This window comes from Balaenoptera ricei, chromosome 5 (assembly GCF_028023285.1).
Source record: "Balaenoptera ricei isolate mBalRic1 chromosome 5, mBalRic1.hap2, whole genome shotgun sequence".
In the NCBI taxonomy this organism is placed as follows: domain Eukaryota; kingdom Metazoa; phylum Chordata; class Mammalia; order Artiodactyla; family Balaenopteridae; genus Balaenoptera; species Balaenoptera ricei.
The window spans coordinates 54474970-54487125 of record NC_082643.1 but is presented as its reverse complement, the minus strand read 5'-3'; the positions used below and the strand labels follow the sequence as shown (position 1 = coordinate 54487125).

At 38.4% G+C, this 12156-nt stretch overlaps 1 protein-coding gene across 5 annotated transcripts in view; it reads left to right on the top strand.

Moving 5' to 3' along the window:
• SLC4A4 (solute carrier family 4 member 4) overlaps positions 1 to 12156 on the top strand; it is a 399214-nt gene that overhangs the window by 192681 nt on the left and 194377 nt on the right. For all 5 annotated transcript variants that reach the window (XM_059922878.1, XM_059922879.1, XM_059922880.1 and 2 more), the window contains exons 4-5: positions 1522 to 1657; positions 10149 to 10309. In XM_059922878.1, the coding sequence (XP_059778861.1) occupies positions 1522 to 1657; positions 10149 to 10309 (297 nt within the window). The remainder of the gene's footprint in view (positions 1 to 1521; positions 1658 to 10148; positions 10310 to 12156) is intronic.

Below are 12156 nucleotides of genomic sequence, written 5' to 3'. Positions count from 1 at the left end.
ATGATATATGTGCCAAAAAACAATAATCTCATCTTCATGTTTTATGACTACGTGGTATTTGATTGAATGGTTGTAATATAGTTTATTTAACCAATCCTCCTTTTTGGACATTTAAGCTTTTTCTGTTTTTCTCAATTATGAACTATGCTGTAGTGGTCACCTCTGTAGTTAAGACTTTGTGATAACAACTGTTATTTATTTAGAATGAACATCTTGCTAGTGGTAGAATTGCTGACTCACAGGATAGATACACTTTAAAAACATTTCCATACCTTTTCAAATTTCCCTTCAGAGAGATGTTCCCGTTTAGGCTCCTACCAGCGACATAAATTGGAAGGTGCTGGTACATGTGTTCTAAACCCTTGTCAACATTGAGATGATCATTCTTTATAAAGTTTTTGCCATTTTTATAGGTAAAACATATATTTTATTTTAATAGTTAGTTTTGATTACTAGGTAGGTTGAATATTTTTCATGGGTTTATTTGTAGTAAATATATTTTGATCTATGGAATTTTATTCTGTCCTGATTATAGTGGTTTTCAGATGGTAGGAAGTTTTTTGTTTTTTTAGGTTGAGTACATATATTGCTACCAAGTTCTGCATATGAATAAATCTGTGTACTCGGACTGTAGTCACATGTATATTCTTGGTTTTACCCAGGGATTATAAGGAGTATCTGTGGGCCTTAGTTTTGTAATATAACCATCAGTTTCCAAATGCTTTCCATTTTTTCTAAAGAAAGAGAAAATAGCCCACAACCTGGGGGAAATTCTAGTTAATTTTTCATTACATGATTTTTAGGAGATGGGGTCAAAAGGAGCTAGTAGGACATTCAATTATGTGCTTGAGTGTGTTGGAAATTTTTTTTCCCCTCATGTGTACAATATTTTACTTGGGCTTGTTTTTCAAGTGCACTGAAGTGTGACTAAACATTTTTGGGCACTGCCATTATGTAAAGAAGAGGCTCCATCTTGTTAAATATTCCTTCATCAACTTTGCAGTTAGGCAGTTATGGGCGGTGAGGAGACTGCGAGGGCCTGGGCTGCTTTGGGCATTGGACGGAGGGAGGGAGGCTGGGAGGCGGGGGCCTGGGGGAAACCCAGCACTGGGGTGCTCTGTTGCCCCCTCCCACTGTTGTAGAAAAAGTGATTGGCTCAAGCTGGTTTCCGTCTTATACTTTTGGATGGGTCATCAGTGGAGAAGGAGGGAAGGTCATGTGGTTGGACCTGAGCTCATCAGAGGGCTAAAGGTTCTTTGCCACTCGCCACACAGAACTGGAGCGCTCTCCTTCTGGAGAGCGGTGGAGAGCTGAGACACAGTTCAGAACTAAAGGACTAGAGAAGGCCTTGGATTCCTGTTTGTCTTTAGGTTGGGGACAAGGAAGGCTCAGCAAGGAAGATGTCCACTGAAAATGTGGAAGGGAAGCCCAACAGCTCCGGGGACAGAGGAAGAGCTCGGAGTTACACTTTCCTCAGGGTTGTCCAGCCAATGTTTAACCACAGTATTTTCACTTCTGCAGTCTCTCCCGCCGCAGAACGCATCCGATTCATCCTGGGCGAGGAGGATGACAGCCCAGCGCCCCCTCAGCTCTTCACGGAACTGGATGAGCTGCTGGCCGTGGATGGTCAGGAGATGGAGTGGAAGGAGACAGCGAGGTGAGACATAGCTGACTGTGCAGGACTGACGTGGGGAAACGAGGGCAGGGCAGGATTCTTGTCTGTGCGCTCCTTTCTCTAGCCCAAACGATCGATGAGCCTGAGGTTGGCTGGGTCAAGGAGTAAAAGGATTCTTTTTCGACTCTTTGACATTGACATGGATGCAGGACACCCTTTATTTCACTGCTGAAGTCACTGATCTGCACTGTTATAATTTTAACCTTTATAAGGAATTAGAAGTAAATCTCCATTTGTATGCGATTTAATAGTAGAATATTTAAAAGAGAGAAACTCCAGCACCTAAACATGATAGCCTAGCGATATGTGTTCACAGTCTCCACATGCCAAGGTATCTTGTGAAACCATGTCTGACTTATTACCCATTCCCTGTTAGGAGGGAGGTTGCAAAGACAATGACTGTTACACACAAACTTGCCATTATTCCAAGTGAAAACCTGTCATCTTTTAAACATCCAGTGAAAGCAAGTAGAAGGTTCACTTGAATTGGAAGTGTTAGAGACCTGAGTTCCATTTCAGACTTTTGTCACCTGCCGGCTGCATAACAGTTTCTCTGAACTTTGATTTCATCATCAATAAATAGTAGATAATAATATCTATTACATATAATATATATGTATGTGATATAAGATATATAATATGTAAATATAATGTTCTACTAGGTATCAAATTATATCATGGATATTTATACACATACATACAGGTATATATATGGAAATGCTTTGTAAATTGTTAAGCACTGCACAAATATCTAAAGTTTCATTAATCGCACAATAAGAGGTTTCTTTCTGTCTTTCTGCATGTATATTTAGTTATATATGCCACACTAAATCTTCTATAACATATAAAAATTGTGTACCATAAAGACATTGATATAATGCAGTTATTGGTCTCTCATTGTCATCATTATATGGGGATTCAATGTATTTGACTTTCACAAACAAAATAATGTTAACATATGCCTTTTATAGTCTGTAATTTAATTCAGATCAGTTAAATTCAACAAATATGTTCTGAATGCACACTACACCAGACACTGTTTTAGGTACTGGGAATACAGAAGTGGGCAATAACTCATTTCTGCTCCTCCATCTCTAAGGCTGCCTCTTGAAGCTCTTCATTCTTTATTCTTTTGGGGCCACTTTCCATGATATAGTAATTGTCTCTTATTCCCCTCTCAGCACCAATAACCTGGATATTAAAAGTCCTTCATAAAGTATACTTTTAGTTCATAAAACATTCTCCAAAAGAAGGCTCTCAAAGTGAAAACTTGTACCAGTATCTCCATTTCATTCTTTCTTTTCCTTCTTTCTAATAGAAAAAAACAGAGTGAGAATTATACTGGTGCAGCATGAGTTAAGTGTTGGGGAGATTTTGGTTTAGTCTTGGCTTTGCTGCTAGCTAGCTGTTTAACTTTGGGCAAGTTATATAGTCATGTAGTCTTCCTGAGCTTGTGTTTTCTATACTATCAGATGAGAGTCATACTGGGTTGCATCCTCTCTAACATCATGCGTATTTTATAGCTCTAAAGTTCCATCCCTGTGCGTATAATTGTGTAGTCAGCTGCGACTAGAAGAGTTCCTTTGATTCTTACTTTCATCTTAAAATTCTGTGTGAGTACCTATATAGAGTAGAATTCAGGTGTAGCATTCTGTTTTCTCTTTCAGCCAAATGCAGACTACACTTTATTTTATGTGACCCCTGGTCCCAGAAATGTGAAGAGATCACAGCTCATTGTATAGGTAGTTCAACATTGAATGAGATGGACATAGTATTTTCATTTAAGATTCTTAAAGGTTAAGATGGTCATGAATACTTTACCATCTTTAAAGACTGACTATTTCCTTAGGAACATGTGTGTCATTTTGGTGATGTCATTGGTCCCTGAGAGGCTATATGTACAGCGGGAGAGGAAGTACGGTGGGACTACACCATGTATCGGGGGAAGTTTTCCAGGAAGAAACATACTCACAAATAGTCTACCTTCTATAACTTCTCCTATATAGGATTTGCCACAATTACTATTAATTAATTAATCATATATGTGATAGTATTGTTTTCATTTTGTCTCCCTCATTACACTAATTTGTCTAGAGGGAGAGTCCACCATGTCTGTCTTTCATTACTATATTCCCAGTGCTTTGCAGCGCTTGGTACGTAATAGGTGCTCAGTAACATTTGCTGAGTGTGATTAGTTGAGAACTGATTGCCTTAGAATCTACTGTTCTAAATATAATACTTTCTTAGAAATATTACGTGATCAAAGCTGGAGTTCAGTGATAATCCATCTCTTTCTGACTGATGAACAGCTCAATGACAGACCCAAGTTACCCAGCACACCATTGATAAAGCCCAAGAGAGGACCTTTGTTTGATGTTTCCAACTAATTCATCAATATGCTGACGCCATCTGTGCTTAGTTCTCTAGCCCAGACTTCTTGCTTTGTTTGATTGAAAAACAAATATTTGGTTGGGTAGTAGGCATCTCAAAATAACATGTCAGAAACTGAGCTTCTCATCTACCCACCTCAGATCTCCTCCTACAGAGTTCCCCACCGCAATGAACAACTCCATTTTTTTAGTTGCTCAATCCAGAAAGATTGGAGTCTTCCTTGCCTCCTGTCTTTCTCTACACCCCTTACTTGATCCACTGGCACATCCTATTTAGTTTACCCTCAACATTATTCAGATATTCAGAATCTCACCATATCTCACATTCAGTGCTGCCACAACCCTGGTCCAAGCCTCCATCCTTTCTCATCTAGATTACTGCAAATGCTTCCTAATTAGTCCATCTCCCTGAACCTGCCCTTGCCTCCCTCATGAACTATACACTATGATCTCTGACCTCATCTCCTCATCTCTTACTTCTCTCCCCCTGGTTCGCTCTGCTCAAGCCTCACTGGCCTGGTCATACTCCTGTGTCAGAGCCTTTGTACTTGCTGTTCAAATGCGGTTTGCACTTGAAATGCTCTCCCTGCTGTACTCCACAGTCATCTCCCTGGCTCACTTCCTCACCTCCTTCAGGTCTTTTTTCAAATACGACCTTCTCAGTGACTGCTCTGTCTAAAATAGAAACTTTCCCCAAACCTTCTTATCCCTCATCCTCCATTCTATTTGTCTTTAGCACTTATCAGCAGTTAGCATATTAACGTATCTTGCTATTGTCTCTTCCCAATAAAATTAAAGCTCCATGAGGGGAGGAATTTTTGGTTGTTTTGTTCACCACTATATTCCTAGTGTCTACAACTACCCGGCACACAGTCCACAATCGAGAAATACGTGCTTATAGAATGAAAGGATAGAGAAATAGAACCTTGATTCTTAGTTTACTGCTCTACCTAAGTTCTGTTGGAAAGTTTGGAGGTGGTTGTGCCTTCAGAAATGATTCAAATTGTCAGTGATTTTTACTTCCTGCAACGTAACTCTGCTTCTGAATGTTTTTTGCAGTAATTTCTGACTGCCATTTATGATGTCCAGTTTCCAGACCTGATAGGGCTTTTTTTTCCCCATGAAAAGCTCTCAAACCTACCAGACTAATAAAAGTTTAGTGCTTAGAAGGAACTCATTTTACATATGAAAATGCAGCATGAATATTCTTTTGGCTAACATAAAATGGAGAATTACTTGCTTTTTGTGAAAACTCCAATTAAATGGACTCTTTTATTCCATAGAGAACTAGCTCGCCAGACTTCTCCAGCTCGATGTAGTTTCTACTGTGAGCCTGCACCCCATAGAACACAATAGTACCCTCTTTAGTACTCTCCCTTTTAATGTTCTATACTTTTTTCAGTTGACTAATGATTTGATTTTGACCAAGAATATCATACATTGAGTCTCAGCATTACTGCAGTTTTAGTCTTACTTCAGGAAGTTCAGGTTAGCTGTGTGTCTTAAAAAATAAGGAAAATGGTTTCAGTGGTAGGAAAAATATCCCCATTTAAGTCTCACAAAGCACAGTAGTCATGTAAAACTATAAACAAGGGAAATCTTTATTTACATGAAGTTTGAAGCCAACTCTACCACCCTCTTTTTTCACATCTTTTCCCTGCTGTTCCCTTTCCTGAAAGTCAGAACTTTGAATTTTCACTGACTCTCCCAAGGGTAGAATGATCAGACCTGAGAAATGTATATTATCAGTGGAATGCAGAGAATATTCTTTTTCAAAGAAGTATCCTCAGTGTTAGGTCATTAGAATACTGACATTCAGTGGTGTAGCAGTAGTTATAATGGAATATTTGGTGTTAGTGAATGAGCCTATGCTTCTCATTAACAATTTCTAGGTGGCTAGGCGTTAGCTAATGGGTTCATGAAGAAGACTGGTAGAAGAATAAGTCATGGTCCAGCTTTGGTGATGGCCCAAAGCCAGGAAGAAGGGCTATCACTACCACTCCAAACGCTGTATTTCTTTGAGTCAGTGATGTCTGCAAACATGGTTATTGGCTTTCAGTTTTCCCTCAGCAAATATTCAGATGGGCCATGTTGGAATTTATCACTGTTATAAGAATATATGTTAAAGATCACTTCCCCTCTTCCCTGCGATTCAAATTTTATGGCCAAACCTGGGTAAAAAGGAAAGACATCACAAGTTTCAATAAACCCAACAAGCCAACAAAGGAAAAGGGTACTGATGTTTCAGTTCTAGTGGGACAGCACGAGTGACCCTGCCTCCCTCTGGAGAACATGACTTCAGGGCCTGGCCATCAAACACAGCCACATGCACTTACCCTGGGGCTTTGCATAGGGCCCTCTCTGTTCCCAATCTACCCTGACCCCTCTATCTCTCCTCTACTGGATGGCTCTGGAAAATTCCATTTTAGACCAAGTTTACTTTTTCTGTAAGAAAAAGTCTGAAGAATAAGGAATTTAATCATCTATGTAATTATATGTGGTTACTACACTGTTTTGCAATAACTTTCACAGTTGATCTAGAAATTTAAGAACTCTCCTAAAAAACGTCATTTATCCCAGATACACACTAGCGTTGGCTTCGTTTATGTGCGATGAGGCACTGATTAGTTAGCAAGAAATTTATTATTGCTTTAAAATAGCTTTACGTAGTTGGATTATATTCCAAGGCAAAGGTCATGTCTATTTTCCACTGTAAAACTGGCATGTTTTAAAGTTAGAGGTCTTTTCTTTTCTTAAGTATATTTAATCATATGATTGGAAAGTTGCAAAATTCAGTGTTTCCCAGTGGGCTTTCTGTTTCTTCAACAAATGAGTGAAATGCTGTTTGGTTGGCAGTCACTCAAAGTGGGTTAAACTGCAATGTACTTTATCATTATTCTTCAAAGACCTTGGAATAAATAAACTTCACCTAATAAACTCTTCCTTCAAGGTTACAACAGTTTTGTAATTGCCAGCATTTAAAAAACCAGCTTCTGAAATTAATTTTCCTATAACATGTCAAGTACTAAGACAAAAGGAAAAGTAGGAAACTTATTGCAAATACATGGTTATTCATAGTTATTATGAAGGGTAGATAGTAGCTTTTAGTACATTTTACAGTAAAAATGTCTTTTTTTTAAAAAATGTAATTACATGGTTCTAAAGCACCTTTACAAATTCATTGACACTCCAATAGCCTGAACTTTGGTACCTTTGCCTTAGCCTTTTCTTTAATGGGTTCTGATTTGAACTGAGTCGTTTTCAGTTTTTTCCAAATTTGTCCTTGATATGTGAGGAGGATAGACATAGCATGTGTAGTTTCTGGAATGAAACTACCTGCAAACAATCTGTTTAAATGGGCAAATCATTACTTTCTGCGTAAAAGTGTATATTGGAAGTACAGTCAGTTCCTTGAGCAATTAGAGCAATGTATTTTAAAGGAATTTAATAGTCATTATCCCAGAGTTACCTTGTGCAATTAGCTATACTATGATATAACATCATCTCAACATATAATATTTACTGAACTCAAAGTGAAATAGATGCTTAAACTGAACTATGAGACAATACTTGTCTCTTAGGAATGTAGATTCTAAGGAACTGGCTAGTTTTGAGACTACATTCCCATTCCATTATGGTTAAAGCTTGACCTAATCTTGTCTGGTATAATCCAGGAGGGTGAGTAATACTATTCCCTAAATCCAAGCTAGTTGGGATTTATTATCTCTAAATGTACTTTTAAAACTTGTTCAAAGTCATATTTAAGATAAACTGTGGAGAGGAGATTGGTCACAGAAGAATGCAATGGTTTTGTTCCTCTTTTTTTCTTTTCTTAAAGAACATTTTATTAAACTTATATTGTTTGGACAGTTGAAGATGATAGCAGAAAAGAGCTACTGTCACATACCGTATGTAAGTGAGGCTTAGTTTTCTTTTACAAAATGGATTTGGCCATACAGATTAATGGTGACTGATAGAAGGGCAACTGGTTATCATTTAGGAAAGATAAGAGGGAAGTGAAGGCTGTATGTATAGAACACTCCCATTTACTGAGTTTCTAGCTGGCCCTTGTCATTCATCTTGGCCTTAAATTCTGTGACTAAAGATTCTATCCCTCAGCTAATAAGAATACTCTCAGGAATAAAAACAAGGTCACTATACTCTTTATCGATAACATAATTATATGTAACCCTGACTAGGTTTCATATACTATGGAATCTTCTAGAGTCTCATCTTGAGCAAAAAACTGTAACATCAGATGTAAATATGATTCATATACTAGCTCCCAGTCAACATGGTTAGAGGTTCTGTGAGTAAGCCTGAAAAGATAATATGCCTAAAGTTAGCCAATGTAATGTATTCCATAAAGTGATTACTCTCAAATAACCCAATTACCTCTTATTGTTTTGGCAAATCCATAGAATTCTATAAGAATGTAATATAAAGTTGTCATTTTTCTCTCACTTCCTTCTATTTCTGTGGTTCTAATAACAACCAAGGTGAAGAACTACTAATTACACACACACACACACACAGACACACACACACACACAAGAATATTAAAGGTCTTTCTCTCAGAATGTTTCACAACCACTTTTGTAGAATAAACAAGGTCCAGTTCTGAAGTTTTAGAACTTCTTTGGTGTTGGCTTTTTAATGTGAGGAAAACATGTAAAAATCTCTACTCCCTACATTTTTTGGGATACAGGGGAAAGGAGGAGGGTCTTAGAGTGGAGGGTGGAGCTGGGGCTAAGGTTGTCATTGAAGCGTGGATGTTTCCTGGCCGGGAGAGGGAAGAGGGAATTTTGGGATATGGCTCATATACTTATGAATCACATGAGTGTTGGGCTTGATTAAAACTCTGAATTTTCTTTGACATTGTGGCTGATCTGTTGATCTCTTTTCACTCATGGTTCTACTAATGTGTTCTTTTCTTCCTCTGGGGGTGGTGAGCGGTCTATAAATAATACCTTATGTAGAGCTTCCTCTGATCTCTGCCCTTTGTTCTCATCTTTAATGAGTTGGGTGAGTGTTTAGCTTTTTCTGGGAAAACATTTTTCAATCATTAAACCTTTGCGTGAAGAATGTAGGAAAACAATTTTTAACCCCCTCTTTATCTTGTTCAATATCTTTCAGAGGTTTGAAGTGATAGAAAGCAGCATTTTTCTTTGGGTCATGATGAATAGCAAAATGATGATGCTTTCCTGTTTTCCTTTACCAGTGTAGGAAGAGTCAGTATGTGTAATATGCGGGATATAGAGTGTCAAATGTGTTTCGCTCTTATTTCCATTAAACATTTTTCATTCCTATAAATTGCTAAGTTATCAAAATGTCTACAAATCTTAGAAAGAAGAAACTATAAAAGAGGGTTTTTTGTTCCATTACTAAGGTTAATAAGAGATCTGTTATTAGCAGAGTAGACGCATTGTTCACTGAGCTTGTGTATTTTTAAACACATGTGGAGCCAAACATGAGGGGTAAAGCTATTAGCATCTCAATGAGAGGGGAACATGTGTCAGCTGAGAGAGATGTATTAAAGTAAGATACAGCAACACATGCTGGCACTTTTTAAGCATGAAAGGGGAATTTATTTGTCTGACCACTTCACACACCATATTTTCAAATATTTAAGATCAGTATTGGTTCATACTGATATTTTACCTTACGTAAACGTGCCTTGTGAAGTCACAACAGAATTCTCACAGTTTTTACACCCTGTAGGCTCTACCCACATGGAGAATTTGAAATGCATATTTTTCCTACATTATTTGATAAATTTGGTTCAATAGTCATTCTTAAGGATTTCATGGTCACATATAGACAGATATAAAACCAAGGAGGCGTTGGCTCCTTTTGGTTTGTTTTCTTTCTCTCTAACATCAGGGGAAGGAGCGGTCTAGTGAGTCTGTTTGGTGTATTTATAAAGGTAATGCAGTTAATGATAGAATAAGCTTTTAAGACTCCACAAAAGGAGACATTTTGGAAGTGCTGGTGGGGGTGGATCTGGGGGGGGTTGGTGTTGCTATTTCCAGAGGTGATGAGAGAACACTTTTAATGGTTCTTCACTAATCTCATGTTTCTAGGTGGATTAAGTTTGAAGAAAAAGTGGAACAGGGTGGGGAGAGATGGAGCAAGCCCCACGTGGCCACTTTGTCCCTTCATAGCTTATTTGAGCTGAGGACATGTATGGAGAAAGGATCCATCATGCTGGACAAGGAGGCTTCTTCTCTCCCACAGTTGGTGGGTAAGTATGTTGTCTTAAGCTCCTATCATTTTTTTCTGCTCTACCTACCTCTCCATGAGTCTCTTTCAATGTAGAAGACTTCTAGTGTAAGCGGAGCTGAATATTCTATAACATTTATTCTCTCTCTTTTTTATGTTATAAAACTAGTAAGGGTTATTGCAAAAAATTTGGAAAATACAGACAAATATTGAGAAAAAAATTAAAACTCATCCATCTTACTTCCATCTGGACATAACCATTGTTAACCTTTTGGTGTATTTCCATCCAGTTTTGGTTCTCAGTCCTCTGTCTTATGCTTTTCACTTTTATGTTGTATTAAAAATTACCATGTTTATATGTACAGATTTGCATTCCTCCACTTATTAGCATAAGATTAATATTTTAAATAGAACCCTCCCCCTTCATCCTTGGTCATACTGCACTGGAAGTCTGGACACTAGATTTCTAGAACTCCTTGACCTTAGACATGGCGCTGAGCTTCTCTGGGCCTCAGTTTTGTCATCTGTAACATACAGTTTGAGTATTCTCTAAGAAGGAAACTGGTCTAGGTCTAGTCCCTCAGTTGGGCTGATTTTGTAGGTGAAAGTCAAGCTCCTTTAGCTGTAGGTAGAGCAAATTGGGTGGGACAAGGAGCCAGCAGAACGTTATGGATTAATGACTGAGTCAAGTCATGTTGGTGCCGAGGATCATTTGTATAACCCACGACAAGTCACTGAACCTCATGGTGCAGAGCAGCTTTGGCATCTTTGTAATTAGTGTCGTGTAGTGAATGTCAACTCACCATGTTGAACACCTTGAGCACACGTCGCTACATTCCAAAGAGAGGTCATTGTTTTCATTTTCTAGCAAGAGACTGGCCTAAGCTGCCTTATTATCCTTCAGGTTGGTGTGCTAAAGATCATGTTTTCCTTAAGGAGAGGTGCAGGGGCTCTGCTTATTATTCCTAGGAAAATTCCATAACTCGGTGACCACTGGACCTGTAGGGATGACTGCACTTTCTTAAGGGGCCTGCAGTGTGTCTACTTTGGGATTGTGAGGAGAGGATGTGGATCGTGGCCCTGATGACCAGTGTAAAATTCCTGTGTAATCTCAAAATTTCTTTGAATATCTATCTGTAGGCAGAGGGCTTGTCTATGGCATCTGTGCCTTTATGGACAATGGGAAGGCTATAGTATTTGTATTGGAAGAGAAGATCAGTTCTCAAATCAGGCATATATCTTGCTGACCTATACATATCTGTTTCTTCTTCAGAGAGCTTGTTAGTTAGATTTACAAAGCAGCTCCGCACTTCCCTTGCATCTGAAGTGCTTAAGGTACAAGTGGAGAGGGGAGAAAGACTAATGTGAAGATGCTGGGTGGACAGAATGAATTAGTTTATGCATTTATTCAGCAGTGGTACATGGCCTTCTACAATGAGCCAGACACTATTCTAGGCCCTGAAATTAGGTTTGCAAATCTACCACTTTGTAAATGGGATAAGTTACAAATCCATGTCCACATAGGTAGTGAGAAGATAATGTTGGAAATACTGCTTTATGTAGAATTTTTTGTATTTGACAAGGCAGGTGAGACTGAAAAACGACACCTGATATATGAAGAGAGCTGTTGGATTATTGTACGCAGGGAAGATGAAGCCCATCTACAAAGACAGAGAGAAGCAAAGGGAACGAATGGTTTTCCAGGCTATTTGTCTCACTGACTTTTCTTCATTTGTTAAAGCTGCAAGAGAGATTGTTATCCAAAAAAGTATCATGGTTAGCAAAAATCAGTCCAGTTTCTGAGTGAGATTTGCAATTTTCAGGCTTTAAGAACTAATCTAGAACAAAGATGTCTGAAGTTAGAAGTCA